Genomic DNA, 18827 nt, shown 5'->3' with positions numbered 1-18827 from the left:
GATCAGCATGTCAGCAAGTAACCAAGGCATGAAACCATTATACATCACTGTTTAACTGCCTATACCTTTCAAATAGGCATAAATATGCTCCCTTTAAATAGATTAACTGATAAGAAATAGTTCTCACTATTAGACAGACTTCCATGTTGGTGACATTTACAGCTGGCCTATTTATGACACCAAAGGGATGGTGTTCATCTTTGTTAATTGTACTTTGTACTTATTAAGGCGTTTATTTAGTTCTGTGTGCTTTTAAAGAGACTCCAGGATATTCTAGGCATAACAGACATAGTTTCTGTGCTTGAAGAACTATTAGTCTGAGATCAGAGTGGGGGGTGGGGCAGGGATGAGACTCTAGACATATAATTATTTAAAATATATAATTACAGTATAGCATATGTTGGTTTTTGAGAGGTATGTTTGGAATTGTGTTAATAGATTGCAAGGTGGGTGGGATTAATCCGGGAGTGGGGATTAACAGTATGGGGAGAGGTGGACTGACACATTAAAAGGGAAAGATGGGAGAAGAGTTTGGATTTAGCATGTGCATGTCATGGGTGCAGGGGCATGTGCATTAATGAGGGCTGAGACAGCGAAGAGGAGCAGAGCAGGAAGGGGAAAGTGAGGGTACAGGTGAAGAAGAGAGCGGCAGGTAGGTAGGCCTGCCTGGTAGAGATCTGAAGCTAGTAGTTCAGGTTTTACAAACCAGAATACAAAATTGTTCATCTTTCTGTTCTTTTTAACGGCATAAAGTGGCTTAGAGAGGTTGGCTGGCCTGCTTCTTCAAAGAAGGAAACTGGTATTGTCCCATCCCAGCCAGTGTTGACCCAGACAACCCAGAAATGAATCCTTGGGTCTGGAGAGCCCGGCTGAGGCTTGAGGAAGCCATGGGAGCTGTTTTCATGACCAGGGTTTGAAGTTTCATTACTCAAGTTGTTGTGACTGGCAGATGGGTTGGAACAGTCACATGTGGTATTCAGATCACTTCTGGGAGATCTGACCTCTGTCTTCAGTGAGGGGGGCCAGAATACAGCACTAAAATAAGAGAGAGCATTTGCAAAGTTTATTGGAGTAGTAGTGGGGTCCCTTTATCAGATCGTATACATGATTTTTCTTTTCTTTTTTATCTTGATAAAAATTTTTGTCAAAGAAGTAATACAGTCAAGATGTGTGGTTCACAATACATGTAGTTCATTTGTGTATTATAATTTTTTCATCTTTCATATTTTTTACCTTAAAAATTAAATTTTTGTAAAACTCTGGAACAGTGGAATATTAAGATCTGCCTTGAGGCATGTTACATGGGCAGCTGGGCCCTCTTCATTATGTAGGGCATATGCCTTTTGATATCCCTCCATGATTATACTCAAGGGGACTAAATCATAATTTTTACCCCAAAGTTCAAGAAAGCAGGCAACTCATGGGGCAGTGTCCACCTCATTCACCTTAATCTAATATTTAGTATTCTCCTTGCCTAAGGACTTAATCACATCACAGCCTAAGAAACGCACGAGGATGCAATAAGAGCCCCTGAACTTGTTTCTATTACCCCCGTCTTGTCTGAAAAGCAGTTTGCACTCGGGTTAGGAGGCAGAAAGGCTATCTTGCTATAAGAGAGGCCAGACTCGCAGAAGTGGGTTCTGGCTAAGGAATCTGGACACACTGCAGACATTTTGCACAGAGGCCAATTCTTGCAATAATGTGGTCAGACGTGGTAGAGCCCAGCTGTTTGCTCCATTGAGAGGGGCTCTCGCTAGCCCACACAATCTCTGAGTGCTGTGTCTGAACTGGATCCAAATATCCAGCCTGCTGAGGCTCACCCATCCCTCAGACTGATTGGAAGTGGGTTGTTGCAGAGCGCAATATTCACAGCAATTTGTGAGAGAAGTTACAGATAAAGACTTAGCAATTAAAAAAAAAAGTAATATATAGCGGTGACATGGAATGTAAATGTATTTCCTCTTTCCCCCCATGAACTAGTAGAATACAACTATAAGTAATTTATGCTTTATCTTTGGTCTATTGATGGACATTTTGTGATTTTTGTTACTCATGCCACCATGAAATGTCATCTTGTTTCCTAAAAACATCTCTGCCTTAACATAGGGCTTCAGAGGGTGTATTTCTGAGTAAGGTTTCCTGAGTTCAAATCCCTGTTCTCTACTTCCAAGTTATGGGACCTTGGTAGTTTGTGTAACCTTCCAACTCCATGGTTTCCTCCATGTTAAAAACAACAGGAATAGAACTCCCCTCAAAGGGCTGCTATGAGGATGGGATAAAGTAATGTATCTTTAGCATTTAGCATGAAGTTCTTTACCCTTTAACTTTTACCTTTAATTTGCTGAATGCTTCTGCCACTTTCATGGGGCTTTAACTCTGACATTTGGTTTTTTTTTTTGGTGGTGGGCTAGTGGGTCTGGTTGATGAAGTGAAAAGGAAGAGAAAGAGGTATATGAACACTACACTTCCATTTACACACAAACGTAGCTTCATTAAAGACGTATCTTCTTTGTTAATACTTGTGCTGAAACCTTAAAGTCTTTCATAATGGAAATAATTCAACATGTCTACTTTAGACTTTACATGTGTTAGTGCTTTCCAACTTAAATAAGACACTCATTTATTTCTAGAATTGGAGCTGTTCTTTTATGTGCATACGTAGAACAGATGCCACCCAGCTTGCTTGAATGAGTTGTTACTTTGCCCTTCTTAAGACCAAAGTCAGCAGAGGCGAAATCTTAACATCTTTGTAATACTTTGCATTTAGTCATATAACATAGTAGTATTTAGTGTTGTTAAAGGATGAATGAGATTAAAACAATCATCAGGTGAAGATGTTGGTTAAAACAACTGAAATTAAATGATATATTACTTATTATAAAGGGTAAAGTTATGAAACACAATAAAAAGTCAGAACATGCAAACTAAATAAGTCACAATTCAACATTATCTAGCATCTTAAGAAATGCAGTGAAAGGAAAATGTGATAACTAAAAAAGAGACTGTGATAACTAGTAAAGCAGAAAGTGACTTGTTTGAGATTAGATGTTTATGCTTTTAAAATAAGTTGTTGCTTTAAATAAAAATTTATGACCCTGGCCAGTGTGGCATCATTCCATGCACAAAACGGTTGCTGGTTTGATTCCTGGTCAGGCACATACCTGGATTGCAGGCTTGATCCCTGGTGGGATGCATGCAGGAGGCAGCCAATTGATGTTACACTCCCACATTCATGTTTTTCTCTCTTTCCCTCTCCCTTGTTCTCGCTCTAAAAGTCAATTTTGAAAATCTTTAAAAAAAAAGATGATCAAAGTATAACAGTGTATTTTAAAAATAAACAGTTTTGGATGGGATTAAAATGAGAAAGCAAGCCCAGGGGCACAGACAATAGAGTTGCGAAGGCCTGGGAGGGGCAGAGGGGGGGTCAATGGGAAAAACAAACAAATAAACAAACACAAACAAACGGGACATCTGTAATACTTTCAACAATAAAGATAAAATTTTTTAAAATTGAGAAAGCAAAAGAATTATCCTTCCACTTCTCCAGGTCCTCAGCTCTTAGGCAACAAGTTTTAACCATTTCTGTTTTTAATTATTCTCATATTTATCTGCATAGCACCATCTACTTTGCTTGTACCTATCTGCTTAGATTTAAACAGTACCCACTGGCTCCTTGCCATGAAAGATGGGGACATAGCTCACATAGATATAACATCTAACATGTTTCCTCTGTAGGTTGATTCTAAACACTAAAAATACCAATAAAGAATTACTCTATTTCTGTGATTTGTCACATACCTTGGAAAATATTTTGAATATCTTGCTTTGTAGGACTGAAATTACTGATTCTTTTTTTCTTAACTTTTTCACCCTGTTATGTGTGTTGTTACTCCATAAATATACTCATTTTTGTCAGACAATATGTCTTGATTTTTGTTTGAAAAACATCGTTTCTCCAAACACAGGACACCCTGCAAAGGCTCAGGGGCCCTCTGAAGCCATTCCAGGATTTGGTTTGGGGTTGGACTGGATCCAGTGGGGTTGTTGTAAATGGGCTATCGGTGGGGGAAAGTTTGAGGTGGTTGACGTTTGCCTGGATTGTCATTTTAGATGGAGAGGACATTTATGAAGTTTAGAGGGTTGAGTGCCCTCCCTGCCTCCCCCCCACCACCTAGCCCCCTACCCTATCTTCTCCTCTGATCGTCCTTTCCAAGAATTTGAGTTGCCTTAGGAAATTCTGGGGCAACTGAACTAAAGTTTTTGGCACTACTTCACAGGAGGGGCAAAGGATTGATGGCTGTTGGCTAAGAATTCTTACAAGGTCTTCCTTCCTTCCTTCCTTTCCTTCCTTCCTTCCTTCCTTCCTTCCTTCCTTCCTTCCTTCCTTCCTTCCTTCCTTCCTTCCTTCCTTCCTTCCTTCCTTCCTTCCATCTTCTATGGTTCCTTTGGCTGAGTAGGTAATATAGGTTAGAAGATGATTCCATCCTGAAATACATTGCATTTTCATTGTCTTTTTCATACACATTATTTCAACTGACACACATATTTCATTATCCTAATGTATAGAGAAATAAACTAAGGACCAGAAAGGCCCTAAAGTCATATAATGTACATATGAAGTCTCTATTCAATCATTTTCTGTTTAGCCTTGGAGAAGCCCTGGCTCTTAGGTATGGATTTAGGGCCCTTAGCCTGGTCCCTCCATCTTTCTTTCTACTTCTCTTTCTGACCTTAGCATCAGCAAGCCTGAAGTATGCATTTTATCCTGCAGTGTTCCAGGTTCTCTTAGGCTGTCAAAGGTGTGCAGGACAGGACAAAGACCTTACCTGCATTCTCAATCCTGCATGTGGTCCAAGTAGTGACTTCAGAGGAAGATGTTCTGCATACATAGGGAGAATGTGTGAGTTCACACCAACCAGAAATACACTTTAGCTGTGCATTTGTTTTTAAAGGCTTATGCTTACGGGGCTACAGTATTCCAGAAAGCTTTGGAATAGCTCTTGGTTTGTGAAATTGATTGCAAAACATTTGACCTTCCTCATTAGTCCCTGAACTCGAGGAACTAGCATGAATGTTTAGGCCAAGTGTCTGCAGCCATTGTGGAACTAGCTGGATCTTTACCCAGTTGGTCCTTAAAATTTTAAATGTGGATCATCTGGATTTTGAATGGAGGCTTTGCTCTAAGATGTGTGATGAGTTGTCTGTAAACAAGAAGCCCAGAGTGACGTTGACTTTTATTTTCCTGTAACTGTGGGTATCAACTGTGTTTCCAAACTTTGGCTAAAGAAATATTTATGTGTTTCGGCTATTATTTATTCTGAGTAATGTCAGGATTTGCATTCCGGAAATTCTGGTGAAGGGAAGAATGCGGTCATTCTTTCTTTTTAGAGGTGAATTGGGCCATAGAAAAAAATGTACACAGCTTCAATGAATAGAAATTTAAAGTCATACATGCAATATATTTTATGATGCCCTTTCTTAACTAGATTGGTAGGAAGTTTATTGTTTTTTAAATGTTTATTTAGAAATTTCATACTTTTTTTTAAAAACATATTGTTACTGATTTCAGAGAGCAAGCGGAGGGAGAGAGATAGAAATATCAATGATGAGGGAGAATCATTGATTGGCTGCCTCCTGCACACCCCACACTGGGGATTGAGTTCACAACCCAGGCCCTGACCGGGAATCGAACCGTGACCTCCTGGTTCATAGGTCCATGCTCAACCACTGAGCCATGCCAGTTGGGCAGAAGTTTATTGTTTAAATTAGACTCCTCTATAGCTCTACAAACATTTATATTTGTGTATTGGGATAGAAGGCACTGTATTTTGCATCCCTGTGTTTTATTTCTTTGATGTACTATATGCGCAGGTGATATTAAGGGATATCCATATTGATATCATTATGTTAAAGTGTCTCAAACTAAAAAGCCAGCATTGAGTCCCATGAGTTTACTTTTCTCTGTCTGCAAAGATTCATCCTGTTCTTTAAAGAAGTTTTGTAATCCTTACCCGAGGATATGTTTTTAAATTGATGTTTTAGATAGAGAGGGAGAGAGAGAAACATTAATTGGTTGCCTCAGGTATACACCCCAACCAGGGATTGAACCTGAAACCTGGGTATGTGTGACAGGGAATTGAACCTGCAACCTTTTGGTGGATGGGATGTTGCTCCAACCAACTAAGCCACCTGGCCAGGACCATCCTGTTCTTATAACTCAGGAATTTTTTGCTTTTTTTGGTTATAGTTCTTTCTTTAAATTTTATGGGTTTCTTATCATTGAATTTTGCTTTTGTTTTTGTTTCAGACCCAATGTCTGTGGATCACGTTATAACGCTTACTGTTGCCCTGGATGGAAAACCTTACCTGGTGGAAATCAGTGTATCGTTCGTAAGTAAATAGATAATCTGTCATTCTTCATGTTCTTCCTTTGTGGTTTGGTTGAATGGTGATTTTTAATGTTTGGTCCTTTGTAACTGCATACCAGTAATATGTTGCAGTACCTTCCAGCTCTAAGATTTCCCTACTTTCTCTGAATCCAGATGAGAAATACACTAATGGGATCAGACCATTAATATCCTTTAACTCAGTGACTTCTTTTGGAGTATTTCTGAGATACAGGAATAGACCTTAGGGTACTGGGACACCCTGGTCAGTGTTGCATGTCATCACATATGCTGTGCCTGGCTGCATAGATTGCATGATCACTTCGAAGGGATTGTGAAAGAAGGTTACCATTGCTGTTTTCCTTATTTTTAACTTCTTCGTTGGCCACCCACAAGCCTACCCAAACGTTGTACGCTGAGTTTGTGTGGTCAAGGCCACAGGCAGACCTTCCTGTTAGACAAAGGGGAAAGAAGGCAGATAGAGCATCAGATGAAGACCAGAGGAAATATTAGGGAAGAACTCAAGTGGTGCCAGAGATTCCTCTGGGATCTGTGCTGCTGTGGCAAACATCCAGGTTCTCAGAATAGCCCACAAATGTTGAGTGGTACACCACATGCCAGGCCAGATGTTATTTAATGGAGATATGAAAAATTAGTTATGGCATCTGTTCTCCATGAACTTTTACAGTCATCATACCTATGAAATAATTTTCATTTTTCAGAAAATTTCATTAGTATAATGGGAGAATATACAGCTGAAAGGACACTAAGGAATCACTCAGTCTACCTTCTCACTTGGCTAACAGTGGTATGTGGATAAGAATAGACTCTTTCAATAAATATTCACTTGGTGAGCTGAAAAAATTAATCCTTTTCCCCAATTCTCTTTTTTCCAAAAGTGATTTTAGGCAGAGAGAGAGGGAGAGAGAGAAGAAAGGAGAGAGAGAGAGAGAGGGAAGAAGGGAAAGGAAGAGAGGGAAGGAGGGAGAGAGAGATTCATTGTTCTGCTTATTTATGCATTCATTGCTTGATTCTTGTATGTGTCCTGCCAGAGAATTGAACCCGCAACCTTAGCATATTGAGATGATGCTCTAATCAACTGAATTACCAGGCCAGGGTCCTTTTCCCAATTTTTGATTCTGACCAAAAGCAACTTATTCATTTAACACATTGCCATGTATTTCAAAACCAAAGTTGAGTCAGTAAAACAGGGATATAAATGATATTTGGAGTTTTCTAAATGAACTTAACAACAGAACCTTTTCCCTGGTGTTCTGTAGAATCTCTGAGAAATGTTATCCAGATATTTAAAAATGTTTATAGGATCCTTTGACAGTTTTTTTCTTAATAGTTTTTAGTCTCAATCCGTGCATGTTTTGATGTTTCAATGCATTTTCTATCAAGTGTATTGTATTTAGCCTTGCCATCTCATTTGCCTCTTGCAAGGCTGTGTAGGAGTTTGAGGAAAGGATCATGCCTATGAGTATTAAAAATAGTCACCAAGTCTTAGTTTGGTGATAAATAGAAATCATTTGCCATTTAGACTTACTGTTTTGACTACTGGCAAAGCATTTGGTACCAGTAAGATATTAGTTTAAACAGCTTCCTGGCTGTGGAGGCAGGACTGTTGCAGTGGATTTCAGACGTCTGCTCTCAGACTGTGGACATGACTCACAATTGGATTGAAGGCAGGATCAGAGCTGCTCCATAGATCGTATGTTCTCAATGAACAGGGTCTGATCTAGAGAAGGAGGCTCAGTGGGCCTCAGTATTTTTATAAAATTATTAAAGATTAAGCATTTATGACAAACTAGGCTTCCAAGAATACTGTGGTAATTTTTGTATAATTAAATCTTAATGTTGATATAAAAACAGAATGCTTGTAGGTATTTAAGTATGTTTAGCTGCAGGATTTGTGTTTTTGTTTTCCCTTCATAGGATGTCTGGGCCCCTGGATAGACTGAGTGCTGTGGAATACGCCAAGAGAGGCTGAGAACCACTGACATGGATAAGGGAGTTACCAAATTTTATAGCCAGAGTTTATTTGGTCCAAATGATTTGTTTTGCAAATGAATAAACCCGAGGCCTAAGGTCCCATAAGTCACGATGACAGAGTTAAGGAGGAGCCGGAGATCCCAGGTTTCTCATTTGAGGCCTGGGTCCTCATCAGTCAGTGTGCGCTAAAACCGTGTGCTAACCACCCTCTGGTTTTATTCACAGCCATCTGCCGGCATTCCTGTGGGGATGGATTTTGTTCTAGGCCGAATATGTGCACTTGCCCATCTGGTCAGATAGCTCCTTCCTGTGGCTCCAGATCCAGTGAGTATAACATGTTATTATATATAATATTATTTTATGTGGTTATGCCCTATTTTCTCCTAAATTTGCATTTGGCTTTTCTCTTGCCTGCAATACATTTTTTCACGAGAACATCTGCCTTCTCTGTTTTGCCCAAAATACTTGGAATGACTTTGCTTAATCTGGCCTCCCATTTCCCTTCTTTACTCTTTATAGGGAAATTGCTATATGGGGCATAGTTACTATGAGTAATATAAAGATTATGACCTTCTTCTGTGTAGCCATTGCCTTATTTATCTTTGTATCTCCAATGTAAACACCATAAAAGATGCTCAATGAAATGGTTGTTTAATGAACATTTTGGCTCAACCTAGGCATTCTTCCTTGTGGTACTGAAATATGAATCTGATTAAACACTTTTTAAAAAACTCAAGACCCCTGCCTTTGCAAGAAGAAAATGCAAGAAGCCATTATTGCAGTTTCTGGGGGTGATTTATCTTGAAGCACAAACATATTTTCCCTTTCAGAATTTTATCACTTTGTTCATTCTGTGAGCCAAACAAATATTTACAGTTCATTCCTCAGAACTTTGCTTGCTTGTTCTTTAAGTGTGGGGTCCTCAGCAGGGAATTAGGAGATATGGGGGGGTGGTGGTTGGAAGGAGGTGAGTCATTATTGGTTGTTAACAAGTTGAAGTTCATGTTCCTCAACACCTTGACACTCCCCTTACAGTGTGTTCTGTTTTTGACAAGGTTTTAAGGGAATGTATTGTGAAATAAGTTCATTCTCTTTGGTTTACTGCAATTAGAGACTTCCACAGAGTCAAGGTTCATCATCCACTCAGAGTTCTGACATTTAAGTGTGACTCGTATAAGCCAGTTAACAGGATAAGGCAACTAGTGCTTGATAGTCGACCCTCTTGGTGCCCACTCACGTACCTTGGCTTTCATGGGTTGACTGTGCCTGAGACATCTGTAAAATTTTCCTGGCTAGGGAGCATGCCAGGTCTGCATGCAGGGCAAGATGGAAAGGCTGGGGGTGGGAATGGGGACAGTTAATGGCCCCAGAAGCAACTTTTAACCAATGACAGGAGAATGTTAGTGCCCTCGCTTCCTTGCCTCTCAGTTTGCATCACTGTGAGGTGTATTCTGCACTGTCTCCTGAAGTTCCCCACTTGAACACAGTAGGAATAGGCTTGATAATGTACTTTATTAGCTTCCTTCTCTTCCTTGTCTCCCTTTCCCACTCTCTTATCAGTGTTTCCTGAAATTACTTCTAAAATAAAGCAACTCACATTGAAATAATTGTCTCAGAATTTGTTTCTGATGGAAACCTAGAACTACACACAGGCCGATTGGGATAGAATTCCCACCTTGAGCTGGGACTCATTTGCTTATTGCACTGAGTATAGATTATTCTTATTTTATCTCAGCTTGGTTTTGAATGTATGTCTTCCAAGCAACAGAAGGTTCATTTGCCATATCAAAGGCACCTGAGTGGGAGAAATAGAAAGAGGCAGAGAGGTCAGCTGGCACCACAGGACCATGTTGGATGTCTCTAGCCTCATCAGGATGGCCCTCAGGCTGCTGCTGAGGAGTGAGAGCCTCAGGGTTGGGGAAACAATCCACATATCAAGCTGGGAATAGAACCATCTCTCAAATAGGTCCTTCAACCAACCAACAACACCGTACTCCTCTGGGGGAAGGAAATAAAGCCAGATGGCAAAACTGAGTAGCCAGCTGGAAAGGTCTTCAGTGATAGTGTGAGCTGCTAATGATTTCTGTCAAGTAATGACATCTCTGTCATGAGATGTGGAGACAGCTGTTAATAAGACCAGAAGGGAAAATGTGGTCCTAGTAGACCTCATGCTAGCAGTGAAGTGGGAGGAATGGTGAAGTCTTGTGCCCAGATTTAGGCTAGAGATTGAAGTTTAAGATTACTGGGTGATGTTCTCTAAAGAGGTTTGGGTTCATCTGTGGTGCTTGGACACTGGACAGAGTAGTTTGTGGATCAGAATAGTGTGAGGAGGAGAATTTGGATCATAAGAATCTTTGAGGCATTTGGAGCCTTTAATATTGTTGGTTTGGACTTTACATGAACTAATATTTTCTAAATAGCTTGCAAAATTAAAGAGGGCAGAATGTTTTTCATGAAGGTAACTGGGGACGATCAGAACCCCTTTCTGATCTTTTGAAGTGATGTTCTAGGGAAGAGCCACACCTTCCTATAGAACTTCCTGGCCACGGTGTGGTAGACAATAAATGTGGATGGATCACTTTGCTAACTCTCTTGCTAGTAGAGGATAACCCAGCTCAGTGAAATGTTTGCACTCACTACTTGTGATTCTATGAAAACGGGGTAAATTTAAATAATCTCACCAATTTTTCCTATTAGAAGTTTTATGCTTGGTTTGTGACAGGTGTCAAAGAGGTGTAGGCGAGTTGTAGGACCTCTGAGGCCTTTGTTTTCTCACTGGAAAATTAAAAGAATGAAAGGAAGGCAGTTCTTCTAGGTTGTTTTTGACTTGAGTGTCCTGTGAAAATTGGAAATGACTCCTTTGTGGTCTGAATGAGAAACTACATTTCCAGAAGGTCCAAAGTACCAGTCCACAATTCCTTTAGATACTAAGGACATGGCTTCCCTTAATCTACTGGGAGTCTTCCCACCAGTCATTGAGGCATCAGGGTAAAAAGAGAAGGTTGGCTAGGCAAGGTTATAACAATGGATTTTTTAGACTTTAATTCCAACTTTCTTAGGACCCTTCTCTACTCTACGAGTCTCTGAGGCTAAATGGATTCTGAGTAATCCTAATTCTCACAAAGATCTGTCACGGCTGACTGATCCATGAATTTGTCCATTGAATTACTTTTATACTTTTGTCAAAAATTAGTTGACCATATTTATGTAGGTCTATGTAGGTCTGGGTTCACTGTTTTATTTAATTGATCCACTGTCCCTTCTCCAATACCATACAGTCTTAATTACCATAGCCTTATGATGTCTTGAAAATTGAGTAGATGAATTCTTTTCACTTTTTTCTTCTTTTTAAACTTTATTTTAGCTATTCCAGTTCCTTTGCCATTTCATATATATTTTAGATTAATCCTGTCTGTATCTACAAAAAATATTTCTAAGATTTGATGGGAATTGTATTAAGCCTATATGTCGGTTTGGGAAGTATTGGCATCTTTATACTTTGTTAAATTTTATCATTTTCAATTCACTTCAGATTCAGTGAGAATTTTGTGTGCTTGTACTCCCAAAAGGAATCCAACCTCTAAGGGTATAAGAAGGATAAGGCCCGGGCAACAATTCCAGAGCAGCATGTTATCGGGTCTGAGTGAATGTGGTGCAACCACATAGTGAAACTGCAATGACTCCTCAAGCACGGGAAGGTGCTGTAGCTAGTCTGGAAGAAGTGACCCTTTGAACAGTTTTTCAGGGAAGTGTGGGATTTATATGATCAGGGAGTAAAGGAGTGGGTAGAATCTACTTAGACTGGTCCATAGACACAATTCAGTTCTTTGCTTTCTAGTCTATCCTCTATGGAAGTGCCCTTATCATGGTTTTCATATAACTTGCCTTTCTCTGGCCCTTTTCCAGCTCTGGTAGGTTGTTGGGTTTTTTGTGTGTTTTGTTTTGTTAATACTCACTTAAGGGTATTTTTTCCATTGCTTTTCAGAGAGAATGGAAAGGAGGGAGGGAGGGGGAGATAGATGGAGTAGAGAGAGAGAAACATTGAAGTGAGAGAGACACATTGATTGGTTGCCTCCTGCATGCACCCCGACTGGGGCTGGGGATCAAATTTGTAACCCAGGCACATGTCCTTAACCAGGAGTCAAACCTGCCACCCTTTGGTGAGTGGGCTGGTGGTCTAACCTCTGAGCAACACAGCCAGGGAGAGTTTGTTGGTTTATTGGTTTATTTGTTTTTTTAGATATTTTAGTGGAGTTGCTCTTCTGAGTGGTGTGTCTTTAGGCAGCACGGGATATTTATGCACTTAAGGAAAATGTTATTGCTGTTATCTCTTCCTGTGAAAATTTTTTTTGTCCTTCAATGATTCTGGTTGCCCTTATGGACTGTTGTCTCAGGCAGAGAGTCAAGAAGTCCGTCCAATTGTTTGATTTGTCTGTCTTGTGCTTTTCCTAGTTCCTAAATTAAAATCACCTGCTTGCCCATACACATACTTATTTGCAAATTGCTCCCAGTGTTCTGTCTGCCCCTGTGCCTGCCAAGATAATGGCAGGTTTTGGAATCATTTCCAACCTAATGCATCCCAAAGAAAATCGTTACCTGGGTATTTAGACCTTAGTGCCAGCCCGGCATATCTTGTTCCAGTAGTGTGCTCACATTGTTCTCTTTTGATTGGTTATTTTAAGAATTAATTTGTACTGGACATGATCTAAAGAAAGTTTCTTCTACTCCTCCTGATGCCTGTCAAATGGAAGGCATTCAATAAGTGTGGGATGACTGAAATCTGGAACAAACATGAAACTCATTGGGATGCTACATGGATATAGGTTAATTCCATCTTCAGGGGGAAATCCTCACTGGGCCTCATGAACCTCAGGTGGCAGCCTGCACACCAACACTTGGTACTTAGAGCATCCGATAAATTTAGAGCATCTTAATGGTTTTAAGTAGAGCTATTATTTTTCAGTTGCCATTTGTAGAGACACAGAACTTGGTCTCCAAATTGCCAGACATCTGGAATTCTTGTTCACATCAGAGTAAATTTAGAATATGCATCAATGGTAGAACTCAATAAAAAATACAGTCAATTGGTGTGCATATACTCCCTAAACTGTTCCTGTTGTGCAGTGAGGTCCTGGGTGCCTGCTCTCCCCTCGAGATCTGAGACACACATAGAATGCAGTTTCTGCCCTGTCCCGTTTGGCTCAGTGGATAGAGCGTCGACCTGTGGACTGAAGGGTTCCAGGTTCAGTTCTGGTCAATGGCACATGCCTGGGTTGCGGGCTTGGTCCCCGGTGGGGAGCGTGCAGGGGGAGGCCGATCAATGATTCTCTCTCATCATTGATGTTTCTATCTCTCTTTCCCTCTTCCTTCATCTCTGAAATTAATAAAAATATATTTAAAAGAGAATGCAGTTTCTTTGGTAAACATATTTGTGGCAAAGCAGGTGTGATTAAGATCTACTCTCTGTTGATGAGCTTGCTCCCCTGGGCCAAGGACTCATGGCTCATTGGTTTATTTGGACCATTGGACTCACCATACTTTAGTGTTTCACAAGTCCGACCAAGTTCTTTTATAATTTAAAGGAGAAAGAATATTTCATGCTGGAAAAAGTTCACTTGAAAGACAGGGCAGAAAATATATAAAAGCATATGAGAGAGGTTTTTTATTATATTTGTTATATTTAAATATAAACTTCTCATTCTTCCTCAAAAGAAGAATTAATTCTAGTTTCTAATTTGAACAAATAATGTAAAGTCACTATTTAATCTGCTGTTAGCCTTTTTATCTCAAAGTAGCTAAATGGCTTTGCTGCTCATGTGGGAATGGAAATTAGCTTTTGGCATGAGCCACTTTAATTGAAATCAGTTTGTGGGTTGAGTTCCTCTGCTGCTTGACAGATGACATCATTTCCTGTGCCTTTCCCAGTCCTCGCTGTTTTGCTAAGATAGGATGGAGCTAAGTTTAACTTCAAATTTTAAAGCAACTATACACCTTTTCCTGACCTACTTAGAATACTATCCAAATTTTTCACCGAATCATTTCCTCTGTGTACTTGCAGATAGTTTTTTTAGTTAAAAGCATTTTGGCTGAGACGTTTTAATGGAAATATAGGAGCCTAAAATAACAGTTTGTTTTAATCAGTTTCCTGGGTTGCTTGACTTCTATAATGATTCTTCAACAAAGGAGTTATTTCTGCTTTTACACACGGGGAAATAAAGATAAAAATATTTTTAACAGCAAAGTACTCGGGGCTGTATAAGTGCTTAGGACACAATGGGCAAATCCCCAGTCTCAGCTTTTTAGCATAGCTCTTGATATCATTATCAGGTAGCACGATTTACATAAATAGGTGTTAATTTAGTAAAGTTTTTTTTAAAAATATATGTTTTTATTTATTTCAGAGAAGAAGGGACAGGGAGAGGGAGATAGAAACATCAGTGAGAGAGAATCATTGATTGGCTGCCTGTACATGTCCCCTACTGGGGATTGAGCCCGCAACCCGGGCATGTGCCCTGCCTGGGAATCAAACTGTGACCTCCTATTTCATAGGTTAATGCTCAACCACTGAACCACACTGGCTGGGCAGTTTTAATAAAGTTTTTACAGCATCGACAAGTAGGCTAGGGCTACTCTGAGCACTTACGGGGGTATAATTAATGATCATGATGCTTCCTACTTTCAAGAAGCTCTCAGACAAATGGGCTGAGGATGGGAGAAATAATTTTAAAAAATAGGTTTGGTGACATAATATACATTTCAAAAGACAAGATTAAGGTACTCTGGAGTCAGAGGGAAAGAAGGGGAGGGAGGAGAGAATATAAATGAGGAAATGTCATAGGAGAAAAGAGATGTTTGCAGTGGGTATTGGAGATAGGTGGGATTTCAGATTTTGTGAGAACTGTGTATGCTTTCTGTTTGGGGTGGAAAGTTAGGCTCAAGGGACAAATAGACAGGTTAAAGAGGAGAGTCCACGAAGAGACCAGTGCAAACAAAGTGCCTGGCATTTTGTCCGGTATATAGTAGGCACTCGGAAATATTTGTTGAGTGAATGAATGATTGATACGGAGATCGGGGACTGAGTCATAGGACATATTAGGAATTTGCAAAGGAGCCTGAAAGGCACATGGGGCCTTCCTGAGGAGGGCTTTGATGCTGAGAGATGGAGGTTGTTCTTCATACAGTAGAGAGAGTGAGCCTTTGATGGTGTTTCGGTCAGTGTGTGACATGTTCTTGCAAAGGTGCATCACTTTCAATGTGACTTCACTCTTTGGTGCTCTGTGAGGGCATAGCAAGTGTTGAGTTCTGGCCCCTTCCTTTCCCTGTTGTCATGCTGAGATTTGTGTAGCTCCTGATGAAATGGTCCTTTCTCCTGGAGTCAGCAGCTGTGTTTTGATCCTCACAAGGCTGCTGGAGTCTTCTTTCTGCTCCTGGGAGAAGATTTGGCTTTCATGCTCCAGGAAGACTGAGCAGAAGAAGGAGCATAGCCCCTGATGTCTGCTCTTGCACAGAAGAAGGATTCTCTTCTTCCCTACCCCCCTTGTTAAAATTCTTTAATGTAATGATTTTTTAATTTTTTCTTTATTGATTAAGCTATTACATATGTGTCCTTATCTCCCCTTGCTCCCCCAAGCCCCACTCATGCCTTCACCCCCTTGGTATCTGTATCCATTGGTTATGCTTATATGCATGCATATAAGTCCTTTGGTTGATCTCTCCCCCTTACCCCTACCCTCCCCTACCTTCCCTCTGAGGTTTATCGATGTAAAACTGTTGCGCCTTTTTCTCTAGAAATTTACTCCCACCACTTTGAGGACAGGGCAGAGTAAGGCAGACTTCCCATGCCTGGCCTGGCCTCCTTGTATAGGGATGTGTCACCGAGGATTGATGATGGATTCAAGCAAGCCTCAGTCTTTTCCAAGTAGAGTAGTTACTGTTTCTGGAGGCCTCAGGAACAGCCTTGGATTTTGAAAGAGTTCTTAGCATGCCTGCATGATTGCAATAGAGACAGCCTAAACTCTAGAGAAACGAGAGCCCACGACTTGCCATCGTGCTCATAGGCGCCTTTTACTCCAGCTTTCTCTCAGGTCTGCTTGCCTGCCTGCGGTCTTTCTGCCCTGGGCCCTGAAGCCCCCACTCCTGTAGGTGACAATGTGATGAAGAATGAATTTCAAACACTGCAGGTCTTATTTGGTTTAAGGTTACAGTTGAAGCAAGCAGCTCTTTCTGAGCCAAGTCTGGCAGGCCTTCATTATCAGAAGTCTTGTGACTCAATGCTGTTGAAGGGTTTTCCCCTTCTTTCTTGTTGTCGCCAAAACTTCTTTTAACAAAGAAGTTCCATGGAACTTTCTCACTCTGACTGTTTTCCTGGGCACCTATCTGGAATTCTAAATCTTTTAAAATAAAAATTATTGCCGTGGTAATCTTGCCTCATATGGTTACTCAAAACACTACTTTCTTGGTACAAATTACAGAAATGATATTAAGCGGTAAGTTCTGCTAAATTAGGGAAGTCGTTTAGCATGATTAAATATCAAAGAAACAATTACATTGCACTGTAAATTATTTTATACATACAAACAATAACATGTTTATCATTGCCAATTAGGTTACTTCTGAATAAATATATGAATCTTGATAAATAATTTTATTTTCTCTTTAAATCACTGCAAATCAACTTCTGTGAACTGTTGCAATCTATGTACTTAGATTGTTAAACTAAAGCATTCTTCTTTTCTTTTTCCTTTTCAAGTCCAACACTGTAATATTCGCTGTATGAATGGAGGTAGCTGCAGCGATGATCACTGTATATGCCAGAAAGGATACATAGGGACTCACTGTGGACAACGTAAGTAAACCATAGCTGTAAGTATTCTAGATGTTAATCCATGTAGATAGACATGTAGGCAGATATATAGGCCAAAAGAATACAGAGATAAGCACCAATGGATTTTCTTTGATTACCTGGGACATGACATTTTCATAGACGTCCAGTGGCTTATTGGTGAACAGGTCATTTACCCAGCACACTAAGCACCAAATTTCTGATAGGAACCTTGGGAATGGATAGTTTGATTCATTTTCCTCTCATTTGTCTTCACCAGCCCACTTTTCCTTATCCCTTCGGTTTACAGTCACCACCACAGGTGCAGAATTGTTATTCATTCCAGCTGTATACCTTCCATTTGATCACTGACCCTGTCCACCTGAATTTTCAAGGAGCATTTCAAATAAAGAAATCAATCTCATATTTCTCCTCAAACGTGTCCTTTATCTTGATCAATGGTATTTGCATCTCTCTAATTTCCTAGTCTAGATTCTGCTACTCTAATAGGTATCACATGGTGTTCAGTTTGTTGGTTCATTCACGAACAGTTCATTGTGTGTTTGCTCCTTTATTAGTCCTTGTGCTTTTCAGAAGAAAAAAATTCCTTTTCAAAAACTTGTGTTTTTTTATTACACCGAGATAAAGATATATATCCTGCAAAAATTTGGAACAGTTCAAAAATGTAAAAAATAAAATTATCCATAACCCATCATTTCAGATATCCCTTAGTCTTTTAATGCATATTTGGTACATGAGATCTTATCCTATGCATACTTTTTCATACTACTTTTTCCCTAAATATTTTATTAGAAGTATATTCCATGTTATTAAACATTTAAAAATACATTTAATGGCTGAATTTCATTACATAGATGAATTACATGGATGAATTCTTAAGGATGAGCTTTTATTCATGTTGTTTCCAATTGGCGAGAGAAAAGGGGGATAGCCTCCCCAGTGTGGGACACCCTTCAGCTGAGTCTTGAGGGTCAGCTAGGAGTTCAGTTGTCAGATGATGGGAGATGGGCCTTCTAGGCAGATGGCCAGCATGGGCCACAGTACTGGAGCATGACAGAGCATGGGCTGTTGAACATGGTGGGTGCTTTGGTGTTGCTAGAGCTTCTGTGCTAAGGGGAGTTATGGGAATGGAGATATTGCATGGAATGGAAGTCATGGGCCAGGTTTTGAGGATATTTATGCATACCATGTTTTTGCCCAAAGTAGAGCCAGGAAGGGGAGTGAGATAACAACAAACAACCAGAACAATATCATTCATCTGTTGAGTGACTTACTCTGTGCTAGGCACATTTCAGATTCTGCATGTGTTAACTCATTTACTATAACAATAGCCCTGGCTTCCTTTGAATTTCAAGTACAGCAGTGATTAGACATTTATGTAACCTATGAAGTGATTCCTCCGGTAAGTCTAGTACCCATCTGATACCATACCTACTTACTACAAGGTTATTCGTTGTGTTCCCTCTGTTGTACTTTACATCCCCATGGCTGTTTTTATAATTGGCGATTTGTATGTCTTAATCCCTTCCCCCTTTTAACCCACCCCCTAAATCCCCCTCCCTTCTGGCAACCCTCAAAACGTTCTGTGTATCTTTGAGTTCAGT

At 40.0% G+C, this 18827-nt stretch overlaps 1 protein-coding gene across 3 annotated transcripts in view; it reads left to right on the top strand.

Annotated features, from left to right (window-relative positions):
- The window catches only part of FBN1 (fibrillin 1), a 237974-nt gene that overhangs the window by 23961 nt on the left and 195186 nt on the right, over positions 1-18827 (top strand). For all 3 annotated transcript variants that reach the window (XM_036300753.1, XM_036300742.1, XM_036300760.1), the window contains 3 exons: positions 6308-6390; positions 8607-8705; positions 17131-17226. In XM_036300753.1, the coding sequence (XP_036156646.1) occupies positions 6308-6390; positions 8607-8705; positions 17131-17226 (278 nt within the window). The remainder of the gene's footprint in view (positions 1-6307; positions 6391-8606; positions 8706-17130; positions 17227-18827) is intronic.

This window comes from Myotis myotis, unplaced genomic scaffold (assembly GCF_014108235.1).
Source record: "Myotis myotis isolate mMyoMyo1 unplaced genomic scaffold, mMyoMyo1.p scaffold_m19_p_1, whole genome shotgun sequence".
Taxonomy (NCBI): domain Eukaryota; kingdom Metazoa; phylum Chordata; class Mammalia; order Chiroptera; family Vespertilionidae; genus Myotis; species Myotis myotis.
The sequence above is the reverse complement of the archived record's forward strand: the minus strand, read 5'-3'. Positions and strand labels throughout refer to the sequence as shown.